This window comes from Erythrolamprus reginae, chromosome 5, assembly GCF_031021105.1.
Source record: "Erythrolamprus reginae isolate rEryReg1 chromosome 5, rEryReg1.hap1, whole genome shotgun sequence".
Lineage (NCBI taxonomy): Eukaryota > Metazoa > Chordata > Lepidosauria > Squamata > Dipsadidae > Erythrolamprus > Erythrolamprus reginae.
The window spans coordinates 5,038,767-5,059,945 of record NC_091954.1 but is presented as its reverse complement, the minus strand read 5'-3'; the positions used below and the strand labels follow the sequence as shown (position 1 = coordinate 5,059,945).

At 44.1% G+C, this 21,179-nt stretch overlaps 1 protein-coding gene across 1 annotated transcript; it reads left to right on the top strand.

The window, feature by feature from the left end:
* Positions 1–4,261: 4,261 nt before the first annotated feature.
* RPS24 (ribosomal protein S24) lies at positions 4,262–19,479 on the top strand. The gene is given in 7 exon segments (XM_070753923.1): positions 4,262–4,297; positions 4,299–4,331; positions 7,045–7,110; positions 11,983–12,192; positions 13,972–14,082; positions 17,553–17,576; positions 19,404–19,479. Coding segments are annotated over 6 exon segments (459 nt in total). The 3' UTR covers positions 17,556–17,576; positions 19,404–19,479.
* The last annotated feature ends 1,700 nt before the right edge of the window (positions 19,480–21,179 follow it).

The window sequence follows — 21,179 nt, the reverse complement described above, 5'->3', positions numbered from 1 at the left end:
CACGAGTCAAAAAGAGGGTGGGGAAAATATTTACCCTCACATCCTGGACACAAACTGTTTCAACTCCTACCCTCAAAACGTCGCTACAGAGCATTGCACACCAAGATAACTAGACACAAGAACAGTTTTTTCCTGAACGCCATCACTCTGCTAAACAAATAATTCCCTCAACACTGTCAGACTTTCTACTAAATCTGCACTTCTCTTCTACTAGTTTTTCTCATCATTCCTTTCACCCATTTCCTCCCATGTTGACTGTATGATTGTAACTTGTTTCTTATATCCTAAGATTTTTATTAATATTGCTTCTTCATTGCTTATTTGACCCCTATGACAATCATTAAGTGTCGTACCACATGATTCTTGACAAATGTATATTTTATTTTATGTACGCTGAGAGCATAGGCACCAAGACAAATTCCTTGTGTGTCCAATCACACTTGGCCAATGAAGAATTCTATTCTATTCTATTCTATTTATATCCCCAGTGCCCTTACATGCAAAAGTAAGAATATAGTAGAGGCCTTTACAGGAGCAGCTCTGGCACAGCTGGTTAAGACACCAACTAGAGGGGAGAATATTCTAGATTTAGTTTTTACGAATGGGAATTGGGTTTCAGATGTCAAGGTGGGAGAAAATTTAGGTTGCAGTGACCATCTATGTTTGTGGTTTGATGTAAAAACTCATTGTGAGCAATCCTATAATGCAACCAAAGTATTGGATTTCAGAAAAACAAATTTTAATGCAATGGGGGAATATTTAGATAATGAATTAAAGGGGAGGGATAAAATGGCAGGAGCGAGCACCCAGTGGACTGTATTTAAAAAGGCCATCTTAAAAGCCACTGGACTGTATGTAAGACAAATAACTAAAGGTAAAAGGAAGAAGAAACCGCTATGGTTTAGCAATGATGTAAGGACTATAGTCAATGAAAAAAAGGCTGCCTATAGGAGGTATAAAGAGTCTGGAAGTATAGCTGATAGGGAGGTGTATAAAATGAGACAGAAGGAGGCGAAACAGATAATATATGCTGCTAAAGCCTCAAAAGAGGAAGAAATTGCCAAATCTCTAAAGAAGGGGGATAAAACCTTCTTCAGATATATTAGTGATAAGAAGAAGAAAAACTGCGGCATCACGAAGCTTAGTACCGGGAAAAATACATGCATTAATGGGAATAAGGAGATCGCTGACCATTTCAATAGCTACTTCTGTTCAGTTTTCTCAAAAGACACCTTACAAAATAATACTATAGAGGGATATAGCATTGCCTCCAACTGTACGGATTCAGCTCCAGTGATCTTAGAAGCCGATGTCTTAGAAGAACTTGAACGATTAAAGATAAATAAGGCAATGGGTCCAGATGGCATCCACCCCAGAGTTCTTAAAGAACTCAGATCTGTCATTGCTACCCCCCTGACTGATTTGTTTAACCAATCCTTGTTAACAGGAGATGTTCCTGAGGATTGGAGAATGGCAAGTGTTGTGCCTATCCACAAGAAGGGCAGTAGAGAAGAAGCTGGTAACTACAGGCCAGTTAGCTTGACATCAGTTGTCGTTAAAATGATGGAGACTCTACTGAAAAAGAGGATAAATCAGCACCTAAAAAACAATAAATTATTGGACCCAAATCAGCATGGCTTTACTGAAGGCAAATCATGTCAGACTAATCTCATTGATTTCTTTGACTATGTCACAAAGGTGTTGGATGAAGGTGGTGCCGTGGATATTGCCTACCTGGACTTCAGCAAAGCCTTTGATACGGTTCCACATAAAGAGCTGATAGATAAATTAGTGAAGATTGGACTTAATCCCTGGATAGTTCAATGGATTTGCAGCTGGCTGAAGCATAGACACCAGAGGGTTGTTGTGAATGGCGAGTATTCTGAGCAGAGTCAGGTTACAAGCGGTGTGCCACAAGGGTCTGTTCTGGGTCCTATTCTTTTTAATATGTTTGTGAGTGACATAGGGGAAGGTCTGGTAGGGAAGGTTTGCCTATTTGCCGATGACTCTAAAGTGTGCAATAGGGTTGATATTCCTGGAGGCGTCGGCAATATGGTAAATGATTTAGCTTTACTAGATAAATGATCAAAGCAATGGAAACTGCAGTTTAATGTTTCCAAATGTAAAATAATGCACTTGGGGAAAAGGAATCCTCAATCTGACTATTGTATTGGCAGTTCTGTGTTAGCAAATACTTCAAAAGAAAAGGATTTAGGCGTAGTGATTTCTGACAGTCTCAAAATGGGTGAACAGTGCAGTCAGGCAGTAGGGAAAGCAAGTAGGATGCTTGGCTGCATAGCTAGAGGTATAACAAGCAGGAAGAGGGAGATTATGATCCCGCTATATAGAATGCTGGTGAGACCACATTTGGAATACTGTGTTCAGTTCTGGAGACCTCACCTACAAAAAGATATTGACAAAATTGAACGGGTCCAAAGACGGGCTACAAGAATGGTGGAAGGTCTTAAGTATAAAACGTATCAGGAAAGACTTAATGAACTCAATCTGTATAGTCTGGAGGACAGAAGGAAAAGGGGGGACATGATCGAAACATTTAAATATATTAAAGGGTTAAATAAGGTCCAGGAGGGAAGTGTTTTTAAGAGGAAAGTTAACACAAGAACAAGGGGACACAATCTGAGGTTAGTTGGGGGAAAGATCAAAAGCAACATGAGAAAATATTATTTTACTGAAAGAGTAGTAGATCCTTGGAACAAACTTCCAGCAGACGTGGTAGATAAATCCACAGTAACTGAATTTAAACATGCCTGGGATAAACATATATCCATCCTAAGATAAAATACAGAAAATAGTATAAGGGCAGACTAGATGGACCATGAGGTCTTTTTCTGCCGTCAGACTTCTATGTTTCTATGTTTCTATGTTTCTATAAATAAATAACAAATCTAATAATTAAACATAATAAAAAGTCATTAAAAGTCATCAAATCAAATCAAATCAAATCAAATAAATAAATAAATAACAAATCTAATAATTAAACATAATAAAAAGTCATTAAAAACCCCTTATTAAAAGAAAACATACACTTCCTTCCACTAATGACTGTATGACTGTAACATGTTGCTTGTATCCTTAAGATGTTTATTAATATTGTTTCCTCATTGCTTTATTTGACCCCCCATGACAGTGATGGCGAACCTTTCCCCCCCTGGGTGCCGAAAGAGCGTGGGCGCGTGCTATCGTGTATATGTGAGTGCCCACACCCATAATTCAATGCCTGGGGAGGGTGAAAACAGTTTCCCTCCATGTCCTGGAAGCCCTCTGGAGGCCGGAAACAGATTGTTTCCCAACTTCTGGTGGGCCCAGTATGCTCATGCTTTGCTCTCCCCAGGCTTCAAATGCTTCCTTGAAGCCGGGGGAAGGTAAAAATGCCCTCCCCCATCCTCCCAGAGGTTCTCTGGAAGCCAAAAATACCCTCCCAAAGCCAAAAATCAGCTGTCTGACACACACATGTACGTTAGAGCTGAGCTAGGGCAACAGCTCACGTGCCAGCAGATATAGCTCCGTGTGCCACCTGTAGCACCCATGCTATAGGTTCGCCATCACTGCCCTATGACAATCATTAAGTGTATTTAATGATACTTCATGATTCTTGACAAATGTATCTTTTCCTTTACACTGAGAGCATCTGCACCAAGACAAATTCCTTGCGCGTCCAATCACACTTGGCCAATAAATTCTATTCTTCTGTTCTGTTCTATTTATTCTATTCTATTCTATTCTAGCCAGGATACAGTTGCTATCTATTGATGGTCGCTATCCACTGAATTTCCAAACTGCAGCTCTCAACCCTGAAAATGTGGAGCTTCATTCAAGCCATTGCTGCACCAGCATACCTTCCGTCCCCTATCCTAATGCTTCTTTTTTTACTAGTATCATGTATATGAATATTATTATATCTTAGTATACCACCAATAGGTACTTGACAAATCAAACAAAGTATTTCATGGATTACAGGCAGATTTGGTTGGATTATGCCTTAAATTGCATTTAGCCCGTCTGGCTGACAGTTGAAATGCACATGCATCTCAGTAATGCCCGATAGGAATTTTTATTTCCGTCTTTCTCCATGCAAAACACGAACAGGCGCTTCATAATCCACACACCATAACGTTCAACTCTATAGAATCAGGAGGACCAACGAGTGGCCTCTCTTTCCCTCTCCACTTGCTGCTTTCCCGGAAGTCCTTCCCCAATCCCGGCTAGCGGAAGTCCCTCCTCTTCCTTCCCGCTACGGCATATGATTGGCTACCGAGCGTCCCGTCCTTCTTTTCTCTCTCTCTGGGACTGCGAGACAGGCCGCCAAGATGGTGAGTGTTGGCAGTGGAGATTCTGGGGCCGAGAAGCTCCTTCAATCCGTCCTGCCTAGGCGCCATCCTCGGTCCTACGGGCTCCGGGCCGCCTGTTTTCTTTTCCGCGGGGGCCGCGGAGCCTTTTAGGGGGATTATGGGATGGCGGGAAGGGGACGAAGGTGCCGACGCCGGGACTTCCCCGTGGGTCCCTGGTTCCCTGCCGTTGGCCAGCCTCTCTCTCTTTCTCACGTCCCCTTTATTGATCTAAGCTGCACGCAGTTGTGGGAGCTCCATCACTGTAAGCTTTGAAGAAGAGCCTGGACTGCCACCTGTCAGAAATGGTGCAGGGTCTCCATGAACGGTGGGGTGGTTAGACTAGATGACCTTTAAGGTCCCTTCCAACTCTGATAATAATAATAAATGGTGTAGGGTCCCATGCTTGGAGGGTTGGACTAGATGACCTGCAAGGTCCCTTCCAACTCTGATAATCAATGATGCAGGGGTAGGCAAACTTGGCTCTTCTATGACATGTGGACTTCAACTCCCAGAATTCCTAAGCTAGCATGATTGGCTCAGGAATTCTGGGTGTTGAAGTCCACAAGTCATAGAAGAGCCAACTTTGCCTATTCCTGGTGTAGGATCTCATTCTTGGGGGGTTGGACTAGATGACCCACTCAAACTCTGATAATAAATCAGAGGTCCTCAAACATGGCCACTTGTGGACTTCAACTCCCAGAATTCTCCAGCCAGAATAGCTGGCTGGAGAATTCTGGGAGTTGAAGTCCACAAGTCTTCAAGCGGCCAAGTTTGGGGACCCCTGTAATAAATGGTGTAGGGCCCCATGCTTGGGGGGTTGGACCAGATGACCTGCAAGGTCCCTTCCAACTCTGATAATAAAGAGTGTGGGGTCTTATGCTTGGGTCGGACTAGATGACCTGTAAGGTCCCTTCCAACTCTGTTAATAAATGGTGTAGGGTCCCATGCTTGGAGGGTTGGACTAGATGACCTTCGAGGTCCCTTCCAATTCCGTCCAGTCAACGAAGCAGTGGAAGTGATGTGCCGATGCCTGGAGGCTGTTGGGATCTTGATGGGTGTCAACAGACTCAAGCTCAACCCGGATAAGACGGAGTGGCTGTGGGTTCTGCCTCCCAGAGACAATTCCATCTGTCCGTCCATCACGCTTGGGGGGGGGGGGGGAATTGTTGACGCCCTCAGAGAGGGTCCGCAACTTGGGTGTCCTCCTTGATCCACAGCTCACATTATAGAACCATCTTTCAGCTGTGGCGAGGGGGGTGTTTGCCCAGGTTCGCCTGGTGCACCAGTTGCAGCCCTATTTGGACCGGGACTCACTGCTCACAGTCACTCACGCCCTCATCACCTCGAGGTTCGACTACTGTAATGCTCTCTACATGGGGCTACCTTTGAAAAGTGTCTGGAAACTTCCGATCGTGCAGAATGCAGCTGTGAGCAATCATGGGCTTCCCTAGGTATGCTCATGTTACACCAACACTCTGCAGTCTGCATTGGTTGCCGATCAATTTCCGGTCACAATTCAAAGTGTTGGTTATGACCTATAAAGCCCTTCATGGCATCGGACCAGAATATCTCTGGGACCGCCTTCTACCGCACGAATCCCAGCGACCAGATAGGTCCCACAGAGTTGGCCTTCTCTGGCTCCTGTTAACTAAACAATGTTGTTTGGCGGGACCCAGGGGAAGAGCCTTCTCTGTGGCGGCCCCGGCCCTCTGGAACCAGCTCCCCCCAGAGATCAGAATTGCCCCCACCCTCCTCGCCTTTCGTAAGGTCCTTAAAACCCACCTCTGTCGTCAGGCATGGGGGAACTGAGATATTCTTTCCTCCTAGACCTATACAATTTATGCATGGTATATTTGTGTGTATGTTTGGTTTTTAATAAGGGTTTTTAGTTATTCTAAATATTAGATTTGTTATATGCTGTTTTTACTATTGTTAGCCGCCCCGAGTCTAGGGGCGGCATTCAAATCTAATAAATAAATAAATAAAATAAATATACTGCATCTGCACCAAGACAAATTCCTTGTGTGTCCAATCACACTTGGCCTATAAAGAATTCTATTTTCTTACATTTCCTTTCCTATTTTTCAAAGGCCCTTTCAACTCTGATAATAAATGGTGTGGGGTCTTATGCTTGGGCTGGACTAGATGACCTGCAAGGTCCTTTCCAACTCTGTTAATAAATGGGGTAGGGTCCCCTGATTTGGGGGCAGGGGGTTGGACTAGATGACCTACGAGGTCCCTTCGAATTCTTGTTAGTCTGTTAATAAATGTTGTAGGGTTTCTCTCTTGCTTTCTTTCTCTCTCTTGCTCTCTCTCTCTTGCTTTCTTTCTCTTGTTCTCTTTCTCTCTTGCTTTCTTTCTCTCTCTTGCTTTCTCTTTTTTCTCTCTCTCTTGCTTTCTTTCTCTCTCTGAGCTTCGCGGCACACCTGACCATGTCTCGCGGCACACTAGTGTGCCACGGCACACTGGTTGAAAAACACTGGACTAGATGACCTGCAAGGTCCCTCCCAACTCTTATTCTGTTATCCAGAATTTGTGGGTGCTCCATCACTGGATGCTTTCGAGAACAGACTAAATTGCCATCTGTCAGAAATGATGCAGGGTTATTTTTATTTTATTTTTTTAAAAGAGGGATTGTTTGTATTGGTTACGTATGCAAATGAAACGTCTTATCGAATGTTTTGCTTTATTATAGAACGATACGGTCACCATCCGAACGAGGAAGTTCATGACAAACCGGCTGCTTCAGCGTAAGCAAATGGTAAGACAACCTTGTTTTTGTGGGTGAAGTTGGAGTCCAAGGTGAAAAGCCTCAATGGGCCTCCAATTGTTTCATTTGCTTGCCATCTAATCCATAACCTAACCATGCTGGCCTACAATAACAGGTAAAACTGCTCGGTATAAAGATAGCTGGTAATATAATCTGGGTTTTGGAATGCTGATCGACTTGATGGGAAAGGTGACATGTGAGGCTAGCTGGAGAGATTTGGAAGGATTTACAACGATTTGGCTGTAATAAGTTGCAGTTATGTATCTCTTCTTCCAATGACTATGGTTTAATAGAAACATAGAAGTCTGACGGCAGAAAAAGACCTCCTGGTCCATCTCGTCTGCCCTTATACTATTTCCTGTATTTTATCTTACAATGGATCTATGTTTATCCCAGGCATGTTGAAATTCAGTTACTGTGGATTTATCTACCACATCTGCTGGAAGTTTGTTCCAAGGATCTACTACTCTTTCAGTAAAATAATATTTTCTCATATTGCTTTTGATCTTTCCCCCAACTAACTTCAGATTGTGTCCCCTTGTTCTTGTGTTCACTTTCCTATTAAAAACACTTCCCTCCTAAACCTTATTTAACCCTTTAACATATTTAAATGTTTCGATCATGTCCCCCCTTTTCCTTCTGTCCTCCAGACTATACAGATTGAGTTCATTAAGTCTTTCCTGATACGTTTTATGCTTAAGACCTTCCACCATTCTTGTAGCCCGTCTTTGGACCCGTTCAATTTTGTCAATATCTTTTAGTAGGTGAGGTCTCCAGAACTGAACACAGTATTATTCCAAATGGGGTCTCACCAGCACTCTATATTAAGGGGATCACAATCTCCATCTTCCTGCTTGTTATACCTCTAGCTATGCAGCCAAGCATCCTACTTGCTTTTCCTACTGCCCAACCACACTGCTCACCCATTTTGAGACTGTCAGAAATGAGGCAATAATAATGAGGCAATTGGGATACCTCTGTGTTGCATTGAAGATGTGTCATTCGTAAATTAGTTGTTCTGTTCTTTTCCTTGCCGGCTGTCATAAACTCATGTTCTTCTAAATGTTGAGGGGTTTTTCAGTCCTTAATGCAAGATTGTGACGGTAGAGTGACTGCAGAATTGGGAAAGATTCGCCATCCCTGCTCTATAGGGACAACCTATAAGCATAAAGATTGAGGCATTGCATTTTTCTGGCTTACCATTTCAAGCTTGGTGCTGAATTTTAATAACGGTTGACCTCTCCAGATTCCTAAGAGGTCAGTAAGGGGCGAGTACAAGTGCCCTAGAGTGCCTTCCGTCCCCTGTCCCATTGCTCTCCTATATCTCCTATTCCTTTCTTCTATTCCTATATCTCTTCTTCTATTCTTTCATTGATATGTTCTATTCCTATATCTTCTTTTCTATTCTTTCATAGATATATTTTACTATGAGTATCTCCTCTATAACCTTCATCATGTATTTTACTATGTGTATATATGTGTATATATATACCGTATTTTCCGGCGTATAAGACGACTGGGCGTATAAGACGACCCCCTAACTTTTCCAGTTAAAATATAGAATTTGAGATATACTCGCCGTATAAGACTACCCCTCTTCTGTACATCATAGACCTGACTGAGTCTAGGTCTATGATGTACTTGCATTGAGAAAAAAATCATTTCTGAACATGATAACACAATATTTTAATTACTAATGATGAAGATCTTATTGTTAAAATTATGAATGAATTATTTAGAGAGAGAGAGCCAAGTGGGAGCACTCTTCTGTCTATCTCTCCATATGTCTCTGTCTATCTGTCTTGTCTGCCTCTCATATTTCTCCTCACCACAATTAAGTTTATTATTATAACTCATCATAATTTGTCAACACAAAAAGGTGAACCTGGCTATTTTTCTTTTTCCTACCATCTATTCTGCAGGTATCTTTCAGTCTAACATGCAGCATGCTGACACCTATGTGAGAATCTATTATGGAATGAGAATCTGTATGTGATATCATGATATGGCAATCCAAACAGCCCATCCATTTTTTCCTCTTTCCGCACTTTCTGTCTTTATCCTCTTGCAATGTCACTTAAACAGATTTTAACTTGTCGGGTTTAATTAGTGACCCTGCCAATTTTCAGTACTGTGCAGTGTGCTATGATACAGAGCAGGGTGAATAATATGACCTCAGCTTTTAAAGTTATTTTAAAATGTTGCCTAAGAAATATGGAAAGAGGATTCTTTTTGGAGGAAAAGTACATTTTCAATGGTTAAACATAAGAACAAATACAAACAGGCAGAAATAAATGCATCCAGTTTAACATTCAATTTTGCAACCACTAATAATGTTGGTCAAGTAGGTACAAAAATACCTGGGGAAATGATCAAAGTCTGGGAAATGGGTCCCTTGTCAGTTAAAAGGAGTGCTGATTTACCACCTGCTAGAGCAGTGATTTTCAACCTTTTTTGAGCCGCAGCACATTTTTTACATTTACAAAATCCTGGGGCACACCACCAACCAAAATTACACAAATCTAATAAATAAATAAATACATACATACACACACACACACACACACACAAATAACCCCCTCATATATACAATCCCATGTAACATCCCCTTATAAATACAGTCAATCATCAATCATCCCTCCTCAAATTTATACCACTGTCTCATTTCTGGGTTATTCTCCTGTCTTTCCCCCTTTTCTCTCTCATGTTTCTCATTTCTCTCTCTTCCTCCCTTTTTCCCTCATTCCTTCTCCCTCTCACTTCTCCTCTTTTTCCATCCCTGTCTCTCTCCCCCCCTTACGTGTGTGTGTATACACACTCGAACCATTTCCAAAACCAGTTGAGGGTGGGTTTTTTTTCTCTTTTATTCTTTTCAAACACAGGTGTGGGCTGGGGGGGGGTGTTTCTTATTATTTGGGTGCTTTTTACCATATGCTTCAAGAATCACCTCTCTCCCTCTCTCTTGTTCTCTCTCTCTCTTGTTCTCTCTTATTTTCTTTCTGAGGCTCCTCCCACAACGGTGGCTACAGCGGCGCTGGCGATCCGGCCGCTAGCCGCTCCGAGCGCTGTGGGAACGCCCACCCCTCTCACAGTCCGGTCCCGGGATGACAGTAAAGGGGCTGCTTCCCATCCTCCTTCTCAGAAGGTTTCCTTCTGAGCAAGCTGGCAGGAGGATGGGAAGCAGCCCCTTTACTGTCAGCCCGGGACCGGACTGTGAGAGGGGTGGGCGTTCCCACACCGCTCGGAGCGGCTAGCGGCCGCATCGCCAGTGCCGTTGCAGCCACCGCTAATGTAAAGGGGCTGCTTCCCGGCGGCAGGAACTGCGGGGGTAGCCGGCGTAACGAGCCCTTGCCACAGCTATCCGCCGCTTCTTTCTTCTCCGCCTCGCCTCCGCTATTCCCGCCGCCGCCTTTGCTCTCCCCGCCGGGCAAGAGGCAAAGGCGGCGGCGGGAGTAGCGGAGGCAAGGCGGAGAACAAAGAAGCGGCGGATAGCTGTGGCAAGGGCTCGTTACGCCGGCTACCCCCCGCAGTTCCTGCCGCCGGGAGTGGCGCTCCACCCCAGCAAAGCCGGCGGCGGGAGTGGCGTCGTCCAGCAATAGCAGCGCTTCGATGAAGCCGGCGAGGGAGCTCCGGAATCGGTTGGCGCTCGCCCGACGCCTTGTTTTTTTATTTCCCCCTTTGGTTTCTCTTCACAGGCAGGAGTTCGGGAGGCAAGGGAGCGCTCGAGGAGACAGCGTCTTGCGGCATCGCCTCCCGTTGGGTTTATGACGAAGGGACGCTCAGCAACTTCTTTTTCCTTTCGGCGCCATAGCCACCCGCAGTCCCCGGAGCCGGCGGGTTGAGGCAAAGGGCTGCGTTTCCCTTCCCTCCCTCCCTCCTGCCCCCGTCCTGAATGGAAGCCCCGCTCGGCCAAGCAGCCCGGGATCTCCGCCGCTTGCAAACCGAGCGGGCGGAGCGGACCCGCGCTCACTTTCGGCTCCGGGGACTGCGGATGGCTATGGCGCCGAAAGGAAAAAGAAGTTGCTGAGCGATGCCGCAAGACGCTGTCTCCTCGAGCGCTCCCTTGCCTCCCGAACTCCCGCCTGTGAAGAGAAACCAAAGGGGGAAATAAAAAAACAACGCGCTGCTGTTGCTGCTGTCGCTGCCGCCTGAGGCGGCGGCACTCGAATCTGGCGTGGTGGAAAATCTTTGCCTGCCTCCAGATTTTCCACCACGCCAGATTCGAGTGCCGCCGCCTCAGGCGGCAGCGACAGCAGCAACAGCAGCGCTTTTTCCTTTCGGCGCCATAGCCACCCGCAGTCCCCGGAGCCGAAAGTGAGCGCGGGTCCGCTCCCCCCCCCCTCCTCCCGCCCGCGGCTGTGGAATGGGCGCAGTATCCGGCCTATAAGACGACCCCCCACTTTGGAAAAGATTTTCAGGGGTTAAAAAGTCGTCTTATACGCCGGAAAATACGGTATATATGTGTGTGTGTGTGTCACATGTTTTTTTGCTGAATTTGAAAATTAAGGGAGACTAGGATGGATCTATTTCGGCCTTATTTTGGTCTCATCAGCTAGCCATACCCACTGGGACTTGAACCTGCAACCTTTGCCTTGTAAGGCAGAGAATTATCCTCTAGGCTACAGTATCCAATCCCTTCAGCTCTGCACCAGGGAAGGGTTACATATTTTTGTGTCGAATCACCCTGGTGTATTGAAGGAACATAAATATATATACCCACTAAAACTCTCATTGTGTATTGGACAAAATTAAATAAATAAATAAATAAATAAATAAAAATAAATATTTGTTTTAAAATATTTCCTTCACGGACATGAAGGCGCTTTGAATTCATTTATTTTTCCCCCACTCCTGAATTTGTAGGTAATTGACGTCCTTCATCCTGGAAAAGCCACTGTACCCAAAACAGAAATCCGCGAGAAGTTGGCAAAAATGTACAAGACGACGCCAGATGTCATTTTTGTCTTCGGCTTCAGGACCCACTTTGGTGGTGGCAAAACCACCGGCTTTGGCATGATCTATGATTCTCTAGACTACGCAAAGAAAAATGAACCAAAGCATCGACTGGCCAGGGTAAGTTGTTTTTATCTTCTTTTCTTTCTTGGAATATGGACCATGTTGGACTAAAAGGAATATACGTATAGTCATCTAGGCCAGTGTTTCCCAAACTTGACAATTTGAAGGTATCTGGACTTCAACTCCCAGAATCCCCCAGCCAGCATTTGGGATACGAACGTTGGTCTGGTGGTGGGCACAATCGCTGAGCACTTGTTATATGTTGTGTGTGTGGTTTTTCTTATACAGTAATACCTCATGATACGAACTTAATAGGTGCAAGGAGGAGGTTCGTAAGACGAAAGGTTCGTAAGATGAAACATTGTTTCCCATAGGAAACAATGTAAAGTCAATTAATCCGTGCAACAACAAAAAAAGCCCGCAAAAAAACGCTGCCGCCCGGCTGTCACCTTTTAAAACAGCCTGGGGGCTTCGGCGTTGGGAGGCTGCTGAGAAGCCCCCCGGCTGTTTTAAATGGTGACAGCCGGGCGGCGGGGCTTCTCAGCGAAAGTTCGGGTTTGGGAGGCTGCTTTGAGGAGGCGGGGAAGCCTCTTGCAGCAGCTGCCACAGCCGCCGGCTTCCCCGCCGCTCGCCCCGCCGAGGATGCTGACCTGCTGCCTCGCGGGGAAGCCAGGCAAGAGCGATCTGCCGGCCATGGGCGAGCGGCGGGGAGTCGCCCATGGCCGGCAGAAGATCGCTCTTGCCCGGCTTCCCCGCGAGGCAGCAGGTCAGCAAGAGCGATCTTCTGCCGGCCATGGGCAACTCCCCACCGCTCGCCCATGGCCGGCAGAAGATCGGTCTTGCCCGGCTTCCCCACGAGGCTTCCCCCATCCTCGCCCGCCGCCCGCCCGTCCAGAATGCTGACCTGATGCCTCGCGGGGAAGCCGGGCAAGAGCGATCTTCTGCCGGCCATGGGCGAGCGGCGGGGAGTCGCCAATGGCCGGCAGAAGATCGCTCTTGCCCGGCTTCACCGCGAGGCATCAGGTCAGCAAGAGCGATCTTCTGCCGGCCATGGGTGACTCCCCACCGCTCGCATTGGGGTGGGGGGGCTGTCAGGACACCCCCCCACCCCAGCACTTTGCATCCCGCCGGCTAAGAGCAATCGGGCAGCAGCTTCTGCCGGACACGGGTAATGAGCGGGACAGAGAAGCGGGAAGAATCAGAAGGATCCTTTGGCGGCTGGAGGCTGCCTGGCTTTGTGTTTTTGGCTGGGGGAGGAAGCAGTAGGACCTTCCTAACTCCCTCCCCCCCAGCCAAAACCCCAAAGCCTGTTTGCTGCCACACGATTTAGCCAGGACAGGAGCAAAGTGACGTGGAGGAATGGGGAGCTGAAACCGGGCGGTTTCAGCTTTCCATCCACGTCACTTCGCCGCTAAATCGTGTGGCAGCAAACAGGCTTTGGGGTTTTGGCTGGGGGGGAGAAGTAGGACTTTCCAGCAGCCTCCGAACGGCTTTGCCGTTCGGCTTCAGGAGACAGATGGGAAGCGGCGCGGCTCTTTTAAAAGGTTGCAGCCGGCCTGGGGGGCTTCCCAGCACCCCCCCCCCCCCCGAACCCGGGTTCGGGGTTCGGGGGGGTGCTGGTTCGTAACTCGAAAAAAGTTCGTAAGAAGAGGCAAAAATTTTCTGAACCCCGGGTACGTATCACGAGTTGTTCGTAAGACGAGGGGTTCGTATCTTGAGGTATCACTGTATTATAAAAACCAATAAAAATATTTTTTTTTAAAAAGGATGGATGGATGGATGGATAGAATGAATGAATGAATAAATAAATAAATAAATTTTCACTGTCTTGACCAGCATGGCTTGTATGAAAAGAAAAAGACCTCCAGGAAACAGCGGAAAGAGCGTAAGAATAGGATGAAGAAGGTCAGAGGAACAGCGAAAGCCACTGTGGGTGCTGGCAAGAAGGTAAGGGCATCACACACACACACCTTGGAAATTAAAAATGCTGGTCTGACGCCGTGGTTGCCCCTTTACTTATTTCATTGACAAAAGGACTCTTTTCTTTTTCCTCCTTCACCAATTTCCATCTTTCGCCAACGGCTCATAGAAGGTAATTCCGACCTCATTCACTTTGTTTTGTAGCTAACAAAGTGAAAGAGTAAAAAAAGGATGTGGGACTTTAGAATTTCCGTAGAAACATAGAATTTTTAAGAGCATGTCTCTTCCTCCCCTATCTCTTTTCCCTCGCATTATATCTAGTTCCCTCCTTCGCTTACCTTCCCAAATGCTGCTTCGATTTCATATTATTATCATTATTAGAATTAAGAAATAATTCCTTCCGGCCGGCGATTGGCAGGTGTCAGAACTGATCTTCTGATTAACTGGCCTTTAACGAGATGGGATGCCGAATTATAATTTTAGCTTCAAAAGAGAAAAGAGTGACAGGCTTTTAACAGATGTTCGTTAAAACCGGGCATTTAAGGACATGATGGCATAGCCTTATTTAGGATTAATAATAAAGCATAAAACGTATCAGGAAAGACTTCATGGACTCAATCTGTAGAGTCTGGAGGACAGAAGGGAAAAGGGAGGACATGATCGAAGCATTTAAATATGTTAAAGGGTTAAATAAGGTCCAGGAGAGAAGTGTTTTTAATAAGAAAGTGAACACAAATGGGGTTTTAAAAATATTTTAAACTATAATTTAGATTTGTCATGAATTGTTTTATTTTGTTGTGAGCTGCCCCGAGTCTGCGGAGAGGGGCGGCATACAAATCTAAATAATAAATAAATAAAATAAATAAATAAGAACAAGGGGACACAATCTGAAGTTAGTTGGGGGAAAGATCAAAAGCAACAGGAGAAAATATTATTTCACTGAAAGAGTAGTAGATGCTTAGAACAAACTTCTAGCAGACGTGGTTGGTCAATCCACAGTCACTGAATTGAAACATGCCTGGGATAAACATAGATCCATCCTAAGATAAAAATACAGGAAATAGTATAAGGGCAGACTAGATGGACCAGGGGGTCTTTTCTGCCGTCAGTCTTCTATGTTTCTATGTATGTTTAGACCGAACCTGGGCCAGTTTTATTTCGTGTGCGATTCTTTTCAAAGGTGGTGGTTATCAAGCTTCCCATTCCATTCAGGTTGTGGTGCTTTAAATAAATCCTTCCTATTAATAACTGTTTGCTTTCGCTTCTCTTTTCTACTTCCTGGGATTTCTTCTTAATCAGAAATGAGGCGTTTGGTAGGTACAGAGAAAATGAGCATGGTTGTGATTGCATGAGCTGAGTGCGCCTTCACATGTTTTTCTGATCCCCTTCATGGGTTTCCGTTTTGAAGCCGGGTTTCTGTGTTTTGTGCACATTTACAGTATTTTATTACTTTAGTGCACATTTCTGCACATCTGGTTTATTTAACCTGCTGCCAATCTCACTCTGCAAAGCATCTCTGATATACAGTGTTCCCTCGATTTTCGCGGGTTCGAACTTCGTGAAACGTCTATACCACGTTTTTTCAAAAAATATTAATTAAAAAATACTTCGCGTTGTTCCCCCCCTATACCACGGTTTTTCCCGCCCGATGACATCATATGTCATCGTCAAACTTTCGTCTGCCTTTAATAAATATTTTTTTAAAATAAACTTTAATATATAAACATGGTGAGTAATAATCTAAATGGTTGCTAAGGGAATGGGAAATTATAATTCAGGGGTTTAAAGTGTTAAGGGAAGGCTTGGGATACTGTTCATAGCCAAAAATGGTGTATTTACTTCCGCATCTCTACTTCGCGGAAATTCGACTTTCGCGGGCAGTCTCGGAACGCATCCCCCACGAAAATCGAGGGAACACTGTAGTATGTGTGCTACAGACTCCTAAGTTGTTTTTATACGCTTGTTCCTATGTTCATGTTTATTTCATATTTAGGCCGAACTATATTACTGAGGTTCTATAGAAAATACCCCTTTGAGTTAGATACTTACAGTGTTCCCTCGATTTCCGCGGGGGATGCGTTCCGAGACCGCCCGCGAAAGTCGAATTTCCAAGAAGTAGAGATGCGGAAGTAAATACACTATTTTTGGCTATGAACAGTATCACAAGCCTTCCCTTAACACTTTAAACCCCTAAATTGCAATTTCCCATTCCCTTAGTAACCATTTAGATTATTACTCACCAGGGTTATTATTAAAGTTTATTTTAAAAAATATTTATTAAAGGCGGACTAAAATTTGGCGATGACATATGACGTCATCGGGCGTGAAAAACCGTGGTATAGGGGAAAAAACCCACAAAGTAGTTTTTAATTAATATTTTTGAAAAACCGTTGTATAGACTTTTCGCGAAGTTTGTTAGGACCACTCTGGGTATCAAATTGTTACTGCCTCTATTAGTCACTTGTAGCAAATCCTTTGCAAATTGCCTATCACGTATTCTACATCTAATTTCTGTTCCTTAACATACCACAAAAGTCTTGATTGATTTAGCGGACAGGACCCATTCATAGCTTTATGCATGCGTAATGTTATTTTTGCATATATAACGTTCATTTCCTGTTTAGCAAGTATCCCCTAGCGCTCAATTAAAAACAAAGTTTTATTCTACTGGAGTGCTAAACCAGGTTTAGCATAACACTCACCTGTTATAGTTGACTTGTACAGTAAAAAACATGATTACCACCCCCCCCCCCCCTTGTAAAAATAGCTTATCAGCAGGAATTGCTTTTTCAAACATTTCACTCCAAAAGCAATAGTTGCCAACGACTAAATTACATGCTTTTTGTTACCTTCAAAATTCTGTGCCGGAAACAGAATCTTAACACGATCATCCTTAGAAATTAAACAGTTTCATCTGGAGCTTTTTTTCCCAAAAAATTTTATTGGTTTTCAAATATATTTTGAAACAGACAAATAACAAGGAAAAAATAAAAATAAACACAACAACAATTAAAATTATAATATCGGCAAACGTTCAGTATTTCTGCATTGCTACATTGCATATTTCATTAAATCCTATAATAATATACATATTAATTAATTACAGTAATATTTGCATTGCATACAAAATCCCTATTCAAATCACTCATATTTAGATTTATTTTACTGGTCTTTATGTATCTTTTGTGATCTTTTTATTTCTACTTCTTAACTCAATCCATCTGTGCCATTGTGCACAGCATATTTCCTATTGCTCAGAATGTTTTTGGCCCCTTAATTCCATGGTCAGTTTGTCCATTTCAGAACAATTATATATCACCTAAAGCTTTAACCTCCCGAGACAGCTAAGATAAATTCTTTAGCTTGCTAAGCTGTTTCCTTTGGAAATGGTTAGTAACCAATGGCAGAGTAGCCATACAGTTGGATTGTTTGAAGAATGTTTTAATATCTTCCATGTTTAAAGATGTACTAACAAACTTTCTTTTCTTTTTTTACAGTGAGCCAGTCAGGAAACTAAACAGGTACAGTAGTTTGAATTATATTATTTTTCTACCTGCTTAGTGGGGAAAATATTTCCTTCTACAGTCCTTCCAATCTTATAATTTAACCATCTTCCTCCAGAATTTTTGGATGTAGTAAATTATATAGTTAAGATTAGCTGAGACTAGTTTAATGGTGGAATTCAGATAATCCAGATTTTGGAGCAAGAAGCTGTGTTTCTCCCCCCAACAAAGTTAGAAAGTTTTGCAGAATCTGTTAGTATTCAACACTGGGCTTATACCCAATGTTAGAATACCGAACTTGAAACAGTATATGTGGCAGTGATGGTTGTTCAGCCAATAACACAGACTAAGCAGTAAGAGTATAAATATCACACTGCTCAAAAAAAATAAAGGGGACACTTAAACAACAGAATATAACTCCAAGTAAATCAAACTTCTGTGAAATCAAACTGTCCACTTAGGAAGCAATGCTGGTGGACAATCAATTTCACATGCTGTTGTGCAAATGGAATAGTTGTGCAGATGAAATATTCAGTGAGAATATTTCATCCATTTAAATCTAGGATGTGTTATTTGAGTTCCCTTTATTTTTTTTTGAGCAATATATTTACTATGTACACAATAAATTAACCAGTAAACAGTTAGCTACATTCATATTTATTTATTATTTATTTATTTATTACTTAGATTTGTATGCCGCCCCTCTCCGAAGAGGCATATCCCAGGCATATCCAAATCAAGCAATCATATACAGTTCTAAACATACAGCAGCTAACCGTTAATACCATACACAGTACATGGACTAATATTAAGCACACAGCAAGTACATAAACCAACATTTAGCACATAGCAATATATTAACACACAGCAGTATTAAACACACAGCGACATCTCAGCACCCAACAGTATCAAGCACACAGCGATAGTCTAGTACAGGGGTAGGCAAAGTTGGCTCTTCTATGACATGTGGACTTCAACTCCCAGAATTCCTGAGCTGGCATGATTGGCTCAGGAATTCTGGGAGTTGAAGTCCACAAGTCATAGAAGAGGCAGCTTTGCCTACCCCTAGCCTAGTACATAGCAGTACAGTGATCCCCCGCTCGTTGCGAGGGTTCCGTTCCAGGACCCCCCGCAACGAGCGGGTTTTCGCGAAGTAGCGCTGCGGAAGTAAAAACACCATCTGCGCATGTGCAGATGGTGTTTTTAACCGAAGATTGGGGGCGGCGCGGCTGTTTTAAAACGTCGCCGCCGACATGGGGGGCTCGCTAGCACCCCCCGAACCCCCAACCCGGGTTTGGGGGGGGTGCTAGCAAGACCCCATGTCGGCGGCGACGTTTTAAAACACCCGCGCGGCTTTCCAATGAGTCCCGAAGACAAACGCGGAAGTTTGACGTTTGTCTTCGGGACTCATTGGAAAGCTCCGATCGTTTTAAAGCAGGCGCGCCGTTCTCCGCTGACTCCTGGCGCACTTCCCCGCTTTAGGAGTCAGCGGAGAACGGCGCGCCTGCTTTAAAACGATCGGAGCCGGCCGGCTCCGATCGTTTTAAAACAGGCGCGCCGTTCTCCGCTGACTCCTGGCGAACTTCCCGGGCGAAGGGCGGGCGAGCGGGTGCTGGGGGGGGCTTCGCCCTCCCGCCAGCAAGAGGGGGAAGACCCAGGGAAGTCGCCCAGCAGCTGATCTGCCCGGCGCCATCTACGCATGCGTGCCCATAGAAAAAAGGGCACGCATGCGCAGATGGTGTTTTGACTTCCGGGTTCAAAAATCGCAAATTACCCTGTTCGCAATGGTAGGGGACTGCCTAATGTTAAAAACTGACTTTATTTTCCTTTTTTTTTAACCTGTAGGAAAACTAAAATAGGTCGTATCTATGGAGGTTGTACTGGAGTCAGTTCTATGAATAAATTTCTATGAAAATCAAAATTCTGCTTACTGTATGTTCTTGTCTGAGGAGTTGGGGCTGCTCAGATTCGCACCCAGTATCAAAACCAGATTTGATTCAATCGGGTAATTGGCCCCGGGGAGTGAGAAGATAAAGTTTAATCTAAAATAGTGATGTTTAAAATTATGTTTGTAAAAGAGCGGTCGCAGTTACTCAAATCAGAATGTAAAAAAACTCATTGGGAAACAACCATGAGATACTAAACCATTAATTCCAGGACCAGCAATCAGGAAGGAGAGAAGAGAAGAAGATATAGAAGAGAAATTGGAATAGAGTAGAATGTGTTCTGTCTGGGTCACTCCAGAAGCCAATACCAACCCAAAAAGAGAAGCCAGACACACTGGTAAAAGGCAAAGGCAGTTTATATAATTCAAGGAAAACACAGGTAACAGAAAATGTCCTTACAAAAAGGAAAAACGCTGGAACTTCAAATATATACACGAAGGGAATAGTCCATGAAGCAATACCAGATTCTTGCTGCCAAGACGAAGCTGTAGATAGCAAACAGACGCCTCCCACGAGTCTTCCAGACTGCGAGGCCACAAGCCAAGATCAGAGACGCTGAGAATCAAAACAGGTCACCGCAACTCCAATTGATAACACTCCACATGGCTTCAAGGCCTTGCCTGCCTTTTAAACCCTGCTGATGAGGACCACACCCAAACCCAGCTGTTTCTAATTCAATGGTGATAATATTTATTTAACTGCTCCTTTCGTTGCTCTGAACGTCTCTGTCTCATGTCAATGACAGCTTGCGCGTCATCACCTAATGACTCCAAGCTACTGGCTGGGGAGAGCCCCCCCCCCCCCCGGGGCTCATGCTGTTCTCCTTCATCCCATTCCTGACTCCTTTCCCCCGTCCGACTGTTCAGCCCCCTCCGGGCATGGAGCCAGCAGAGACGCAGCCGGTCCCTGAGCAGCCTCAGGCTGAACCACAACAGAATGCAGAATAGAATAGAATCTTTATTGTCACTCAAATCAAAATGTAAAATCATTGGGAAACAACCATGAGATATTGAGCATTAATTCCAGGACTAGCAATCAGGAAGGAGAGAAGAGAAAATGGAATAGAGTAGAATAGAATAGTCTAGAATAGAATAGAATAGAATAGAGAAATGGAGTAGAACCGAGAAATAGAATAGAATGCAGAATAGAATAGAATCTTTATTGTCACTCAAATCAGAATGTAAAAAAAATCAATCCTTACATTGGGAAACATAGAAGACTGACGGCAGAAAAAGACCTCATGGTCCATCCAGTCTGCCCTTATACTATTTCCTGTATTTTATCTTACAATGGATATATGTTTATCCCAGGCATGTTTAAATTCAGTGTCTGTGGATTTACCAAGCACGTCTGCTGGAAGTTTGTTCCAAGGATCTGCTACTCTTTCAGTAAAATAATATTTTCTCATGTTGCTTTTGATCTTTCCCCCAACTAACTTCAGATTGTGTCCCCTTGTTCTTGTGTTCACTTTCCTTATTAAAAACACTTCCCTCCTGGACCTTATTTAACCCTTTGACATATTTAAATGTTTCGATCATGTCCCTCCTTTTCCTTCTGTCCTCCAGACTATACAGATTGAGTTCATGAAGTCTTTCCTGATACGTTTTATGCTTAAGACCTTCCACCATTCTTGTAGCCCGTCTTTGGACCCGTTCAATTTTGTCAATATCTTTTT